The sequence below is a fragment of the Pantherophis guttatus genome, chromosome 4 (genome assembly GCF_059756535.1).
Source record: "Pantherophis guttatus breed Tessera chromosome 4, ASM5975653v1, whole genome shotgun sequence".
NCBI classification, from domain to species: domain Eukaryota; kingdom Metazoa; phylum Chordata; class Lepidosauria; order Squamata; family Colubridae; genus Pantherophis; species Pantherophis guttatus.
Window position 1 is genome coordinate 31,016,477 of NC_142066.1, and position 17,912 is coordinate 31,034,388.

General features: G+C 38.2%; 1 protein-coding gene across 6 annotated transcripts in view; it reads left to right on the forward strand.

Moving 5' to 3' along the window:
• TULP2 (TUB like protein 2) overlaps window positions 1-17,912 on the forward strand; it is a 35,440-nt gene that overhangs the window by 891 nt on the left and 16,637 nt on the right. Inside the window, exons 2-6 of one of the 6 annotated variants that reach the window (XM_087893919.1) lie at window positions 1,024-1,108; window positions 5,256-5,302; window positions 11,158-11,193; window positions 15,309-15,360; window positions 16,689-16,845. In XM_087893919.1, the coding sequence (XP_087750045.1) occupies window positions 1,046-1,108; window positions 5,256-5,302; window positions 11,158-11,193; window positions 15,309-15,360; window positions 16,689-16,845 (355 nt within the window). In that variant the 5' untranslated portion in view covers window positions 1,024-1,045. Of the gene's footprint in view, window positions 1-292; window positions 1,109-4,596; window positions 4,894-5,255; window positions 5,303-9,520; window positions 9,628-11,157; window positions 11,194-15,180; window positions 15,508-16,688; window positions 16,846-17,912 lie in introns of those variants that run through there. The other 5 variants (XM_060692781.2, XM_060692782.2, XM_087893920.1 and 2 more) reach the window with 5 other exon arrangements.

Genomic DNA, 17,912 nt, shown 5'->3' on the forward strand with positions numbered 1-17,912 from the left:
AATTACTGCAGTTAAATTAGTAACACGCTTGTTAAGTGAATCTGGCTTCCTCATTGACTTTGCTGGTCAGAAGGACACAAAAGATGACCACATGACCCTGGGACACTGCAACCATCATAAATATGAATCACTTGCGAAGCATCTCAATTTTAATCATGTGATCATTGGGATGTGGTAACAGTCATAAGTCTGAAAAACAGTATAAGTTGCTTTCTTCAGTGCTGTTGTAATTTTGAATGGTCACTAAGCAAATTGTTGTAAGTCGAGGACTATCTGTATACGAAAAATTATATCAGCGTTCTATTTTGTTTTATATCTGCAAATAATCCATTGCAAAAGCAGACAGCAAAACAGCCAAGAAGCACAGGATGGAAGAGAGGAATGCAGGGATCAGTCACAGCTATGAGAAGGTGATCCAGCTAAAAGTAGTTTGTTTCAGGGGAGGAAGGGTCAAAAAGAAAGGAGAAAAAAGAGAAGAAAATTGATGGTAGACAAATGATATAATCCAAACAAAATTAGCACACATAAGAGCCATAAAAATCAGGTCACGCTATGCTAAAATTGGTTTTCTAGAATAGTGTTTTTCATCCTGATGACAACAACTATACTGGCCAGGATTGATGGAAACTGAAGTGGTCCATCTGGATAATTGCAGGAAGGTAACAGTTGTGGGAGACTGCCTTAGGGGAATTGTGAAAATCATTGTATAAACATTCTGGAATTCATCATTCCAGAACAGAACACCATTTTTAATCCTTTGTAACTGGCTGGCACTGTCATGGTTACCCATTGTTCAATAAGAAAACAGTAACCTGTTTGGCAGCCCTAGCCCTTAACATTAGATACACAAGTGCATAAAGCAGCTTCAGTGAATTGTAGAAATAAAAATATTACCATAATTAGCAGGGAGAAAGTTAAGTAAAATAGCAACTTTTGAACTTGAACTGGTCTATTTCCTGAGGGATTTTTTTTTAAAGCAGCAAAGGCTGCTTTGCAAAAATATATTGGCAAATACGTTTTTAGGATTATAGGATAACGAAGTGCAATGGCCATGCTCCACTGGGAAGATGATATTAGCATGTCAAAAAGGCTAAAATCTCCAGATAAGGTAAGTTAATGAAAGGGAAAAAAAAGAAATACTTATTTTTCTATTTGAGTTCAAGTACATATGGGACACTACGTAAAAGACTTATGTAGAAACATGACTACTGTGTTCACATAGTGTTCTAAGATACGTCTTTTTTAAATACACAATTGAATAAACCTAGTAGTTGATTTCACACATAATATCAAGTTATAAGCTCAGTTTACAAACCATAGTGGGTTTGCACATTACTCTAAGACAAAGGACAAGACATATGACATTAAGGCACAATGTGAACTCATCTGATAACAATTTGTAAAGTTATGAGCAAGATTAAGAAAGTAGTTAGATACACTTTCTTTTTTACTTATTCATTTCTAGAATTTGGGTTTTCCTAATTAAAGAGGTCAGCAGTCGGGCTAACAAAAGTATGTACTTAACATGGCACAGGGTGAAACTTAGAAAATATAAATGCATAATCTAAGTCATTAGTAGTCACGATAGATTTTTTTAAAAGGGTTAAATAAATGAACTGAAACTACATTGATGAATACATCTTAGACCTGAGGGAAATTCACATATTCAGAGATGCCTCTGAATATCAGATTTTAGACGTCAGCAACAAGAACCCAGGAGGAGGACCCAGTTTGTGGGGGCAATAAGCTGACTTTGTATAAAATATACAAAAGAATGAAGGCTATTGCTTAACGCATTGTAAGCTGCCCTGAGTCTCCGGAGAAGGGCGGCATATAAATCAAATTAAAAAAAAGAAAAAAAGAAAAGAAAAAACAGGGATCTTAAATTTATGTTTCGAAGCCTCTTAGAGATATTGATTGGGACAGAATTATGAGATTATAGTCCAATCCAACAATATAACTGTAATGTAAATAAGGGGAAGATATTTCTCTTGATGAAATATGGTTGGATAAATAGACAGACTACCTGCTTACGATAACAGGATACAAAATTATAAATGACCAGAGACTTTCATAGTAAAGTTCTTTTTAGACAAGCTTGGCTCCTTGTCATATTATAGAAACACATTGTTTTAATGGCAATGAAATGTGTTGCTATTGCTTTCTTCTGAGATGTTTGTTCAACTTCTTATTAGAGTATGCCATCCTGGGATTTCATGGTGGGTGTCCCATCCAAATATTAATAAGCCTTTTTGTAAAGTTTTATTTTAAATTGGACAGGTATAGCACAACATTTGTTTTGATTAAATCAGTTCCAAACTTGGCAACATTTTAGTTGTGTGGACTCCAGCTTCTAAGATTCCTGGCTAGGGAATAGTTGGTTAGGGAATTCTAGGAAGAAGTCCACATTTAAAATGGACAACGTTCAGAAACACTGGTTTAAAGTGAAAATAAAGACAATATTTCCCAAGCTCTGCTCTGCAATTCCGAAATTCATGGGGATTATGGGAATTTGAAGTACAACAATAGATAAAGCTGATGATGTAAAGACATTCACATCGTCATTTCCTGAACATTTAATACTGGGTATGAATGTGCATGTGACTGGTATGGAGTCATTTTGCCATCAATTCATCAAATTTGCAGATGACACCAAGCTAGCAGGAATAGCCAATAGTCTAGAACAGGGGTGTCAAACTTAAGGCCTGTGGGCCAAATGAGCCCGCAGGATGCTTAGATCTGGCCCGCAGGGCCATCCTAGAAACAGCGAAGGACCAGCCTATGGTGCCTCTGCCAATGAAAATGGATCTCAGTGGGGCCGTGTGCAGCCCTCCTGAGCTCCGTTTTTTGGCTGCAATGGCCTTGTGCAGCCTTCTGCCAGCGAATATGGAGCTTGGGAGGACCCTCCCAGGCTCCGTTTTCACTGGTAGAGGACTGCAGGACGTCAAGCTGGCCATGCCCACCCCAGCCATGCCCACTCAGCACCCCTCTCCCGCCAAGGTCAAACACAACCCTGATGTGGCTCTTAATGAAATTGAGTTTGACATTCCTGCTGTAGAAGATAGGCTCAAGATACAGAAGGATCTTGACAGACTTGAACACTGGCCCTATCTAACAAAATGAAATTCAGTGTAGAGAAAAGTAAGGTTTTATATTTAGGCAAGAAAAACCAAATGCATAGGTACAGAATAGATGGTACTTGGCTCAACAGTAGTAACTATGAAAGAAGGATCTTGGAGTTCTAGTGGACAATCACTGAAATATGAACCAGCAGTGTGCTGCAGCTGCCAGAAAAGCTAACAGAGGGATATAATCAAGATCATGTGAAGTGTTAATATTACTTTGGTAAGACCACACTAGGAATATTGCATCCAGTTTTGATCGCCATGATATAAAAAGATATTCAGAATCTAGAAAGAACACAGAGAAGAGCAACACAGTTGATGTTTAGACTGGAGGCTAAAATGTATGAAGAACGGTTACAGGAATCGGGTATGTTTAGTTTAATGAAAAGAAGGACTAGGGGTGACATGATAGCAGTGTTCCAATAACTCAGGGGTTGCCACAAAGAAGAGGGAGCCAAGCTATTCTCCAAAGCTCCTGAAGGCAGGACAAGAAGCAATAGATGAAAATTAATCAAGGAGAGAACCAAGCTAGAACTAAGGAGAAATTTTCTGACAGTTAAAACAATCAGTGGAACGACTTGCCTCCAGAAGTTGTGGATGCTCCAACACTGGAGTTTTTAAGAAGAGATTGTACGCCATTTGTCTGAAATGGTTTAGGGTTTCCTATTTGAGCAGGGAGCTGAACTAGAAGATCTAGAATAGAGTTCCTTCCAACTCTATTATTCTGTTATTTTGCCATGATAGTCAGTCACATATATTAGGAGAGTCCTGAATTAGGTCAGCTACAGAGCTGAGAAGGAATGTCTGAAAACTGAATGGAAATTCTTTGTAGGAGCAGAATTAATGTCACAGAAGATGCCTCTGTTTTTTTCAGGAATTCCTCCCTTCCATCATAGCCAGTGGGATTCCTTGACCCAGCTTCTAGTATTTTCCTAAATCTGCAGAAACTTCTACAGGAAAAACAAAATGGGCTATTGAATTGTATCAGCTTGGCTGTGTAAAAATTCAATCTGAATCCAAGCCATTGAAATGCCAATTATGCCAATTACTCAAAGCTGCTTATATGTGCATCATGATGCTTAACAACTGTATGATGCTTTGAGTTCATATATGTTCATTTGCACATAATTTCTGCATCTGGTTGTGTGGCCAAATTAAATACCCCTCCCTTTTTGGGCCTCAATACTCTTATGCACCTTCATAGAGAAAGGCAATATGTTCACACGTAGGTGAATGAATATACAATATGCCTGCAATTGTTTTTTCCCACTATTTGCATAACTAAGATCTTATGTGCAGCCAGGGACGTTGGGGAACCTAATTATCTAAATACAAATGTACCCACGTGGATTTCTGAAGCTAATCACTCACATACCCACTTTCTCTCTTACTTTTAAGTACCGTATATTCAAACAGGGTGTAGAGAAATATGTGCCTACTGGCAGAGTCTACAGTAGGCCTTTATATATACAAACTCCAAAGTCTCCATAAAGAAGACTCTATGCCAGCCATAAGACCTGGAGACTTAAGACAGACAAAGCTGATTAAGCAGGAGAGAATGCGATGCCGGTTTTGGTGGGAGAGGAGGAGGGACCATCCACTGCCCTCCCACTGAGCCAGCTGCAATTTGGAGGCAACGTCAGAACTGAGGGAGAGAAAGAAGGGAAGGGAGAGAAAGAGAAAGAGAAAAAAAATGGGAGGGAGGGCAGGATCTAACTTGGAGATTTGAGATTTGAGAACTGGGATTACTGGATACTGTAGAAAGAGGGTAAGTAAAAAGGGAACCTGGCTTTTTTTGGGATTGAATATGATTCTGTTGTATCGCTCAGTTAGCTTTGTTTGCATTCCATAGCAAACTGTGGGATACAAATATTTGAAACATGTTTTTAGTGTGCGTCAAAAGTGGCTGAGCACAGAAGCAATCATGGATTCTGGAGCTTTGTAACACAGGCACAAAAAAGAAAGAGAAGAAAGCAAGGACTTTTTGCTTCAAAGAGGAGTAGAGTTCAGTGATTTAGAACAGAGGCACTTTCTGAGTCAGAGATCAAATTGCTGGGCCGTACTTAAAGGTGCAGGAAAACTATTTTGCAAGATATTCTTAAATATCTCTTTCTTTTTCCCCACTTTCAGTTGCAGTTGGAGCCTATTTTAGTGCAGTCCTCTCCGAGACACAAGATGTAAGTTACAGAGAGCATTCTCTCTATCTATGTGTGTGAGTGTGTGCCTCTGAGGTTTTATTCATGTTAATCTCTAATGCCCTGTCCATCTTGGGATAACTATAGATGCCTGAACTGGACAGCCCTGCTATTACCAAACCTTCATGCTTTTAATCCACACTCTTAGTCTCCTGAGGTCATGTTTTTTTTAAAAAAAAACTTCTAAGGGCAAAACTGGTTGCACTGTTGCGAAGTCTGCCATCTAAGGTAGAAATGGGCAGATTTCAGGCATGTAGAATCTGCTGAGCTTTTTACTCAAACCCTGAGATCTACAAGTGGAATCAGAAACGAAACCTGTGATTCAGGCAAAGGGACTCATAGCACAGGAAGAATACGGCACTTTGGAGCACAGCAGAATTCCAGTCTAGTTTTTATCAATCCAATCTTTATAGTTATTAAAGGTATTTTTTATCCATTATTGTTTATTGTTATTTTTAGACTCTGGGGATTAAAAACTTTTGTAAGCTTCTGGGAAAATATATATATCTTCTTTCCTTTTTCATAGGCTTTTATGTGCATATTCTTTCTAGCCAGGTTTTACCTACGTAAACTAAGTTGTTCTACAGCCCTGGTTCTTGTGAATGAGATTTCACAGAACCAGGGCTGTAGAACAACTTAGTTTACATAGGTAAAACCTGGCTAGAAAGAATATGCATACATATATATATATATATATATATATATATATATATATACACACACACATACATACATACATCATACATACATACATACATATACATATATATATAGACACATACACAATATATATATATACACACACACATGATGTGTATATTTAATATTTCGGGTTTCTTCCCGTGTAATTGTGGATATATCCCTAAAAGGGTAGAAGCGACATTTCGACAGAATCCCATCTGCCATCATCAGGCTTATGTCAAGACTCCTGACATAAGCCTGATGATGGCAGATGGGATTCTGTCGAAACATCGCTTCTACCCTTTTAGGGATATATCCACAATTACACGGGAAGAAACCCGAAATATTAAATATACACACATACATACCCGTGAAAACTTACATAAACATATATACATGATCTATATACACATTATATACATATATATATATATATATATATATATATATATATATATATATATATATATATATAGGTTTTCGCGGGTATTTGTATGTAGGTCTTTGGTTATTCGGGTTTTCTCCCGCGTAAAATTGTGTATACACACACACACACACACACACACACACACACACACACACACACATAATGTGTATTTCTCTTTAGCCAAGTTCTTCCTACGTATAAACATAATATATATATACATGGTAGGTAGGTAGATATGGATATGGATACAGATACAGGTACAGATACAGATATAGATATAGATAATTTCCAGAAGACTACAAAAGTTTTTAATTCTCACATACAGTATCCATCAATCCGTCCATCCAGTAGCTAGACTGTACTGCAAATTAAGGGATTATAGGGTCATAAAAAGGGAGTTTTAAAAATATATATGAATGAACTAGGCTGTTGATTCTTCAAGCTTCAATATGAACTATACTGTCTTTGTATTGATTTTCCAAGACTGGAGATGATTTATTGAATATTATCAACAAATTAAATTCACACATCTTAAAGTTGCCGAGGTTAGAAGGATGCCCTTGGTTGGTGCCAGAATAACAGGGAAACCAAGAATAAATTGAGGCACTGCTGGAGAGAAGAGGAAAGAAATGTCAAGGGTCACAATGACAAAGTGTTGCCAGAGCATGTTTGTGCGGCAGCTGGATGCCTGTGGGGAAAAGCCCATGTGCAGTATTAACGATACTAAGCTTGATAAACCAAGCCTGACCTAGCATAAGGCAGCTTTGTAAATCTTTCTAACATCTACAGTCTGAGATCTACTGTGATTATTGCTGAGGGTAAAAAGTAGGTCTTTGGGCTTAACTGGCTAAGGTAAGAAAAGCACTGGAGCAGAAAATAATTGCCTCTTCCTCTACTTCCCCACACCAACTCAATATTTACCCATAAGAAAAAAATGTCACAATTTTGTGTTTTTAATCCATCCTGAATTCTTTATTCATCTTGAGAAGGTCTCTTTCAGTATCAGCCTTAGGTTCCAGCTTTCTGCAATTGTTCATCCTGAATTGGGTAGAAATAGCCTGAAATCTTAAACCATTAAAAAGGGTTGATTGAGTTCTCTGATCGTTTGTTTTTTAAAGAAAATGATGACTACTATATTGGCAATCCCATTGTCTCTCCAAAGTGTTTGAAATACATTCTTCCAAGCCAACCCATATGAGGGGTGGGACTGACTTTAGGATTTGCAGTTGGATTTATTTTTCTTCTTTGTGGATTTTTGCTATATATTTCAAACCTATGTAATTGATAATGTTTGATAGTTAGAAGAAATAGTAATAATAATTAATGATACCATACAAATTAGAATTGTACCTATCTCTGGGAGCCACTATTTAAGAGTTCCTGCAAACTTTTTGTATTGAATTACAATTTTAAAAAAGGATTTAGAGCTATTTTGGAGAACCCTTCACTTGTAATTTATAATAACAAATGTGGAAGAGAAATGGAAACTGAAATTCATTTTTTATAGATTACAAATCCCATCAAAGTAAGTACATAGTAAAAACATGTGAGGCACGAAAGTGTCAGAACCTCTTATAATGTTCTAGATTGGGATGATAATAAATCTTTCCCTATTTTACAATTTATATTAACTCTCTAAAAGGCTGCTCAACCTTGGCAACTTTAAAATTTATGGAGTTCACCACCTAGAATTTCCCAGCCAGGGTTACTGAGAAATTCTGGTAGTTGAAATCCATAAGTCATAAAGTTGCCAAGATTAGACACCCATGCTTTAAACAAAACAGAAAAAAAAGCAAATTAATTGCTCAAAATAAGTGAGTGCTGGGCAGGAACAGTCAACCGTGTAAAAGTTTTGGATTCCAGCTCCCACAATCCCTTAATAATTATAAAATTTGCTGGGGTTGGTGGGAACTGAAGTCTTCAGTGACATTATTTATACAGTATTGGTATCCATCTGTAGATCTCAACCACATTCTGGGACAGCTGCTAAATTAATGAGAAAGTATTTGACTGAAATTTTCTCCCCTGAGTTTTTTCCCCTAAATGATTAGATTAAATGTTTCATTCTCCCTGCTTCACAAAACTCCTTAAAATCTCTTATGACAGCCTTTCTGGGCCAAAAATATTCTCCAGGCATCACTTATGTCTAGTAAGATCCTGGTTCATTTAGTTATATATACATAGAGCTTATGAAGTCACCTTAAGTAAAGGAACAGATATTATATACAAGAACATCTGTTAGAATCCTCCCACAGTTGAAATCCTTCTGTAAAGATTTGTTCTGGCAACTTCTTAGCTTCAAAATTAAACTGAGCATGAGTTACATTGCCTTTGTTAGGAGTTGCTAGGATAGATTTTAATGGACTGTAACAACTTGATTAATGTTTGAACTTCTGCTTTGAGCATTATCAACCAAGAAATCAGATCTGAATAAAGGGAATATCTGGTTTATCACTACTTCCAGGAATGTGCATGCTGGAAATTAAAAGGGTAAATATGTCAATTTTCAAGACTTTTTCACTTCACTGGATTTCTATTGGATTGTGTCGATTTTCTTTTGGGCCACCTAGGTAACTTCAATTAACTCCCTTAGTTCCAAAAATTATAAAGAAGAGGCAGATCCAAGGAGAAACATGTATGAATATATATATGTATAAGGGGAATTCAAAATATATCTGGAGACATGGTAGAAACAATGTGAAACAAATAAGAACAGAACAGCAATTCCTCAATGTCTGTTCAGTGTTTGGATTGGGCTCCTGTGCCTTTGAGTTCGTCTTGACTCCTGGCATCTGCCTGGATGAGTCCCTGTAGTTAAAGGAATTTCCCACATATTATCAAGCTTTTGGCAACTACTTCTACAGAAAGCAAGATCTTTCCAGAGTGTCTTTTCACATTATGCAATAAAAAGTTACCAAGTTTTCAGTGGTGGAAATACTTTCACTTTAATAGTGCTCTCTCTCTCACTCACTCACTCTCTCTCTCTCTCTCTCTCTCTCTCTCTCTCTCTCTCTCTCTCTCTCTCTCTCCCTCCCTCCCTCCCTCCCTCCCTCTCTCCCTCCCTCCCTCTCTCCCTCATATAAAATACAAAGAAAAATAGAGTAGGAGAAGGAGAAAGACGGGAAAAGAAAGTGTGAGGTATAAGGGAAAAAAGAAAAAAGAAGGCATTGACTTCTGACTCCTTTTAGCACAGTACAAGGTAAAAACATTCCAGCCTCAGTGTTTTGTTTTTACACATTAGTTCAGTATATAACTAGCTATTTCTATAATGACAAATCTATCTAATTAACAAAACCAAAGTCAAAGTTTCATTTCTTTTTATCACAAGCATAAAATCCAGAAGTGATATCCAAGTGAAAAATGTACTTAAATATATTCTCCTCTTTGAATAAAAGGATAAATTTAACCATTTCTGCTTTATCTTCCTTGCTATGGAAATAGTATATATTTCTGTTTGCACCAAGTCCTAATTGGATGGGAGGGAGGAGGAAAACAGATAACTTAGGGTTTGTAGCCAAAATAAAAAAATTTCCTGTGGGAACCAAGAACGTTTCAACAGGTGGCTGGAAGGAGGAGGAGGAGTAGAGTAACCAAGCAACCAGCCAGCACCTCTATTGGACAATGTGATGGATGACTTGTGGGAAAGGGGGAACTTCCATTTTTCACTGAATGAAAACTGCAGGAACTTTCAGATTTGGTTTTCATCAGTTATGCCAATATGCTTTATCCAATAAATTGTTCTTTGAGGAATCCACCTGCCTCGGAATTCTACTTTCTATGGGTGCATTACTTGGAATGCTGACATTAATAATCTTTGTGAACTACCATCATTTTTATTAGCAAAGTTCACTATATTCTTTCAAATTCTTTGACCTTACAAAGAAAAATACCCTTTTTTCCCACCCTTTTTAAAATGCTAAACTTTTCTTTAAACACATTCTCTCTCTTGACATTAAAAAAGGCATACAAACTTTTACTGATGGACTTTGTGGGATGTACAGGTAATCCTTGATTTACAACCACAACTGAGCCCAAATTTCTGTTGCTAAGCAAGACAATTAATTGAGTTTTGCCCCATTTTGTGACATTTCTTGCCACAGTTGTTAAGCGAATCACCGCAGTTGTTGTTATAATACTGTTGTTAAGTGAATCAGGCTTTCCCATTGACTTTGCTTTTCAGAAGATAACAAAAGGTGATTGCATGATCCTGGGACACTACAACATGTCAGTTGCCAAACGTCTGAATTTTGATCAAGTGACTATGAGGATGCTGCAATGGTCATGTAAAAAAAAAGTTCATAAGTTACTTTTTTCAGTGTCATTATAACTTTGAATGGTCATTAAACGTATGGTTGTAAGTTGAGGGCTACCTGTACCTTTAAATGATAAGCAAAGGAAAAAAAGTCAAGGTCACAACCTTAGCAGCTAAGCTCAGTCTTTTTACATGCATGAAATGTAAGGCTCTGAACATAACATTACACATTACATTGCTGTCGTCTAGTGATCTGTAGGATTTCTGCATCCCAAATGTAATACTATAGACCTATGGTTACATTAGTATAGCTTAGAGCTTTATAGATGTGGCCTGCTTGAAAAAGGAGCACTGAATATTTGTGATAAAAACAGAAGAATCTAGTCATTTATTTTATTGTATGAAGCTGATTTAGCATTCAAAAAGCCTTTTTAATAGTCATGATTTGATTTTTCTGTACTGATTATTTTCCCCCAGCATCATGGAATCCTCAACTACATCTTCACCTGGAAGGTAAGGAAGATAACAATAAAGACATGGTGGGAATGGATGTTTAAATTTGTTGATGGTAGCAGAGTCTAGCCCTGTGTATTAAGGTGGTCCTTTTTAACAACCACTTGTTCAGCGACTGTTTGAACTTACAACAGCATTGAACAAGTGGTACAACTGTTTCTTAAAGTTACAGCACTCCCGGGATCACATGGTGCCTACCATCTGCCTATCCAGATAGTAGGTAACTGGCCTTGATTTCTGATTGTCACAGCATTCTGTGATTGTATAATTGCAATTTGTGATATTCCCTACTGCCTTCCCACAAGCAAAGCCACTGGGGAAGATGGCAGGAAATCAGAAGTCAACATCATGTGAGATGGTCGCTTAATGGTTTATGATGATTCACTTAATAGTAACTGGTAACTTCTAGAACTCCCTTTGATAAGCAGCATGCTCGTATGACATTGCATTTTACAATTGCATCATGTAGTAATGGAAATACTAGTCTCGATTACCATTGTTAAGCAAGGACTATCTGTACTTAATATTTTGGGAAGGAATGCCTATGTGGGTCATGTCGTACCTATGAGAAAGGCTGAGATTTTGCATTGGAAAGTTCTTTATGAAAGATTGAGTCTTTATTTTTAAAGATAGTCCTATTTTAGCATCAGTTTTCTTTCTTTTTTTCCTGTCCATGTTGTGACCAACTTAAAATGCAAAGGACAAACTTCCTATTTGCTTTTTCTCAAAAGGCTATCCATACTCCGATTGGCTGGTCCTTGTATCAGATATGAATCTACTACCCACTCAGAACAGGTTTCAAATAGTAACAATGTGCCACTTAAAAAAAAAAGAATTGGAAATAATACTGAAAAACTAATGGGATTGCCAGTGTGATGATTGGCATGGGAAGTGATTAAAAAAAATCCATTCTGATCTGGAGTCTGGAATTTGCATACATGTGGGAACAATGGTAGGCCAATGGATGGATGCTCAAAATGAAAACTGTATTTTTTTCTTAGTACATCAGTAAGTAGCTACATATAAACACTACAATGGGTCTCATATACTGTATATATTACATTTCTATCTCCTCTCTAAGCAATGTTTCTCAACCTTGGCAAATTTAAGATATATGGACTTCAACTCCTAGAATTCCCCAGCTGGCAAACTGGTTGAGGGAATTCTGGGAGTTGAAGTCCATACATCTTGAAATGCCAAGATTGAGAAATACTGCTCTAAGGATTAAAAGACTGAGTGATTCCACCTTCCTGGATTTCATCCTCAGAATAACTTTGTGAGGCCAGCTGGCCCTCAAATCATCTAGAGAGCAACATGGCTGAATAGGTTTTTCCCGGAGACCAAGAAATGGAATTTGGATAGGCCTCCTTCACCATCTCAGGGCCACAACTAAAAAGTCTCTGCTCTTCCCAGGAATGGTGGAAACTTCTTTGGAAGATGGAAGGGAAGTTCATGCAGGAAAAGATAATAACAGAATGCCAGTTATTTTTGCTTTGTTGGGATTTAATTTTAACTTCCATCATTTATATGAGTACTAAAATCATATGCCACGGTTTTGATAGGATATCTCTGCATTTAGGTGCTTCATGGCATAAGATATTTTTATCTGAGGAACTGCCTCCTTTTGTTGTTTCTGTCCTTCTGTTGAGATCAAGCAGAGTGATCTCCGCTTGATCTGTTGATTTGACAGTTTCTTCTGGTGTCTTCTCTGTCACGGTTGCCTGCCTGTAGAATGATTCCTCTGAGAAATCAACATGGCTCCCATTCAGATGACAATTGAGAAGCAAATCTGTTTATTCTCCTAGGCTTTGGGTCAAGGAAATGGTTGAGTCCCTGTTCAGTTAGGTTTTTTAAAATTTATACATTTGCCTTTTTTACTTTTTAAATTATAAGCTGACCAGAGTTTTTGGGGCTCAGGAAGCCTATAGATTGAATAAACAAACAAACAAACAGTCTCCAGATAAAATAATTGTACTTTGCCCTACTTCAGTTATGGTAATATTGTGACATTAGAAGCTCACATTAACCTATTGTACTTTTAATCTAAACATAATATCGCAGACTGGTCTAGCCTTCTAGTTCAGTGAAACTTTAGGGTGGGACATCTAATTATTTTTGTTCTTTCTAGAGTAGTTGCCTTCTGCTTCGAGGCCTTCACGGTATTTTGTATGTATACTGCTCAAAAAAATAAAGGGAACACAAGCAGAAGACATCCAAGATCTGAATGAATGAAATAGCCGTATTAAATACTTTGTTCTTTACATACAGTAGTTTATACACTGCTCAAACAAGTAATGGGAACACAAAACTACTGTATGTAACAAAGTATTTAATACGGCTATTTCATTCATTCAGATCTCGGATGTCTTCTGCTTGTGTTCCCTTTATTTTTTTGAGCAGTGTATTTTGATTTTATACTAGTTTGATTGTCAAAAGGACTTTGAGGCCTGAACTTTTGTGGAGGTTCTGAGGGGACCCTGGGGAAGAAAGAATGGAAGATACGTGTATGTATGTATGTATGTATGTATGTATGTGTATGTATATGTGTATATGTATATATATATATATATATGTGTGTGTGTGTGTGTGTGTGTGTGTGTGTGTGTGTGTGTGTTTTTCTTCTAGCCAGGTTTTCCCTACGTAGCCAAGGTTTTTTTTTTTTTGTAGCTCCAGCTCAGTAGAATCACATCTACTCGGTTCTGGGCTTTTTTCCTTTCTAACACCTAGCAAGCTCTAACTGCTAGGTGGGAGACCTAAATAGATCCATTTCTAGCTCGTTAGCTGTCATCAGTAGGCCACACCCATATCCTCCCTGTAAAGGCACAGTATCAATTTTCTTACTTCTTCGTAGGGTTTATGTGTGTTTTTCTTCTAGCCAGGTTTTCCCTACGTAGCCAAGGTTTTTTTTGTAGCTCCAGCTCACATCTACTCGGTTCTGGGCTTTTTTCTAGGTGTGGCCTACTGATGACAGCTAACGAGCTAGAAATGGATCTATTTAGGTCTCCCACCTAGCAGTTAGAGCTTGCTAGGTGTTAGAAAGGAAAAAAGCCCAGAACAAAGCCCAATTGGGCTTATTATCAGGGGATGTCTTATTTTGGGGAAAACAGTATATATGTGTCTGTGTATATGTGTGTGTGTATCGTGGCCACGAGGAGAGGTGGGGGAGATGGAGTTGCCCCACGTGCCCAACACTGGCTTACCTCAGGGCCCCCGCAGCCAGGCCATCCATGTCTGACACCTGCCTTGCCATGGTGGCACTGTCAGCCATGTGCTGCAGGAGCCCACGTGGCCACCGGTCCACTACTTCTGCTTGCTTGTGGCTGCAATAGAGCAGGAGGCCAAGTGGTATGTTGGTGTCATGGCTGCAAGGCAGGTGTTGGGGTGTGGATGGTCTGGCTGTGGGTGCCTTGAGGTTAACTGGTGCAGGCCACATGAGGCAGCTCGGCTTGCCTTGTGGCTGCAGTACCAACACATTACTTGGTCTCCTGCTCTGTTGCGGCCGCGAGCAAGCAGAGGTGGGCCGGTAGCCACATGGGGTCCTGCGGGATAGGGTCACTGGAGCAGATGTTGGAGCATGGGTGGCCTGACTGTGGGGGCCCTGAGGTAAGGCGGTGCAGGGTATGTGGGCAGCTTTACTTCCCCACCTCATGCTAGCGGCACTAACATGCCACATGGCCTCCTATCCCACCGTGAGCAAGCAGAAGAAGTGGGCCTTCCATACCTGGAAAAAAAAAATCCCCCCTGAAAATAAACCCTAGTCCTGTTTTTGGGGCCCAAAAGAAAATAAGGTCTTATTTTCGGGGGGAAACGGTTTAACTGATGAGTTTTTGGTGGGGTGAACACTGGAGGTGAGGGATGTCTGGATACAAAAATTATTTTCCCTACCTACACCTGGATGGCCTTTGAAGCTTTTGTGAGGTCACAAAGTCCCTGCAATGCCATGGCATTCAGAATCTTTGGGAAGCAGGTAATCCTGGGGGCCCACCTGTCAGCGGATGGGGCTGCCCTGGAGCTGGCAGAGTGATGCCACATCTTAAAATGTACCATAATCTGTATCGCCGCCTCCGTGCTTTCCCCAGTTCACCTTTTAACACTGGCATCTCTTTTCCTTCTAGCAATGGCAGTGGTGAGGCAGCATTGATCCGGAAGCAGAAACTGGAATTCCAGGTATTTTGGTAGGAAAAGACTTTTCTGAGACAAATTCTATGGTGGTATTGAGCTGAGAAGAAATGGCTTTTGGTGTGGAGAAACATCTGACACAATGAGAGATTAGAGAGGCAAGCTAAAAGCAGTATGGAACAATGGTCATATAAAGTATGTTATGTTGCCCAAAGGAAAACTGCTGGTAAGATACAGAACTCTTAACTCTAAACTCTGTTTGTCCTTCCATCGTGTTGCTTGGAGTGGTGTTTAAAAAACACCAGTCAGCTCTTCTCTTTGTTTGTTACCTGATGTTTGGACTCCCATCTTGTAAAAGTGCTCCTACTCAAAGATATTGGGTTCTTTTGAGAGGAAAAGTGATACATAAATATAATATGATTAATATGAACAACAACATCATAATAAAAATAATACCACCTTACCACATCAGCAAGGAATATTAGTTCAGAGCTAGGGAGTGAGAGAGACTCATGGGGCATCTTCTCAATCAGGTGGACTGAGATACATCCCTGTAAAATATAGCTGAGTTCAGCTTTTATTTTATTTTAAAATTAAACCTACATCATACTTATTTGTGGCAATACCAAAAGAAGAATAAGAGGAGGAGGAGGAGGAGAGGAAGAAAGAAAAAGAAAGAAGAAAGAAGAAGAGAATGCAAGCCATAGTATATTTGCTCCTTGGATAAAAACAGTTCTGTGTCTGATCAGAAATCAATCCTACAAAATTGAAAGTAGGTTGCATTTATTTATATAATTTATATGCTACCTCACTATCCAAAACAAATGTGGATGGCTAAGTATGGGCGTACAGTACACCTCTGCAACTAAGATATAATTCGGTTAACACATTTTAAATATCTTAGTTAATGTGATACCTGTATTTTATATTTTGCATGACATTATTTTCCTCTTTGCAGTAAAATTTTGTTAACAAAATGGCAATTTCCTATGGGATAGATAGGCTGCTCAGGAAGGGAGTCATTTTGGTTTAGTTGTTAAGGTACCAGACTAGAAACCAGAAGACTCTGAGTTCTAGCCCTGCCTTTGGCATGAAAGGCCATGATGTCACTCTCTCTCAGCCCATGATGTCAAGCTTGGGCAACAAGTGGATCAGTCAATCCCTGTCACAGCCAATGGACCAAACTCACTTGATTAAAAAAATCAGACTCTGATTTTTCCAGAATAATATTAGTGAAAAAAATAAATAAATAAATGGAATTCTGATCTGTCACTGAATGTCAAAATAGATATTTTAAAATGAATTATGTGTGCATCTTTGTAGGTAAGTAGATGGTAACTTTTCCTTACTTACAATCTCTCTGAACTCCTTTTCAGCGCCGTATCATTGAAAAGAAGCAACGCCGAAAGCGCCAGGAGCCACTTATGGTTCAGGCCAATACAGACACCAAAGTGAAGGGGTGCCGAGGGAGGCAGAAAGCCGAGGAACGCATCCCACTCATGGAGTCTTGCAGTGAACACAGCCTGGGGAATAGTGAGTATCCTTGTTCTTTCCACTCTTACGTTCTCTTCTTAGAGAGCTGCTAACTTCTCTTTCAGTGGGCAGAGCTTGGTTGACTTGATTTACTCATATCTGCAGATTTTCAGGGAGGTCATTTGTACTTTCTGAATAATAAGATCACTGTTACTCATTTGCTACTCCCAAATTGGCATATATGTAACTTATATCACAAATTAGCCATAGCTTTCCTCTTTTGCTACTTAAGCTGTTTGTTTTGACAAGAAGAGCTAAACGATTGGCAGACTGGATGCATTTCAATGATAAACTGAATTAAAGAAAAAATGAAGAAGGAACAACAGCAACTATTCAGGAAAATGCATGTTATGAAATAGTGATTATTTTCAAGACTAAAGAGTTTGGTTTTGACATCTTCAGATATTTTCTTTTAATTAAGAATTAAGTATTTTTGATAATTTGTTTCTTTTGACTGGGGAATTCTGGAAGTTGGTCCGCACTTCTTAGTGTTGCCAAAATTGAGAAGTGTTGGTCTATTGTAGCCAAAAATCAGGAGGATCTAGTAGCAGCCTTTCTGACTAACATGTTGTATTAAAAGCTACAGTTTTGTTAGCTGAAGTTCACTTCATTCAGATCTTAGAGTACTTCCAGTGTAGGACTAAAATTGGGATTTCCTCCCATCCCACATTCCAATTAAATCCTAAACTAGTGAAATCATTCAATGCAGCGGATGATGTGAACATGCCTTTTAATAAAATGTGTTAGTCAGAAAAAGTGCTGGCAGACTCCCCCTGATTTTTAAAGGGAAAAGTAGTAAGAATGAATGCCAAAACTACAAGGAGACATATTTGTAAAAGTGCTTTGGATGTGGTACAGCAGAGACCTGATTAAAAGGGTACAAAAAGTTACTATGTATAAAACTGGAAAGTGTAGTGCAGGTTTTTTCCCCTTATAAAGGCTATGCAGACCAGATTTTTGCTTTGCAGTGGATCATTGTGAAATGAAAAAGATGATTGAATGTGAAAAAAGTGATGATTATCTATATATTGATTTAAAGGAAGTATGTGACAAAATTAATATGCTTC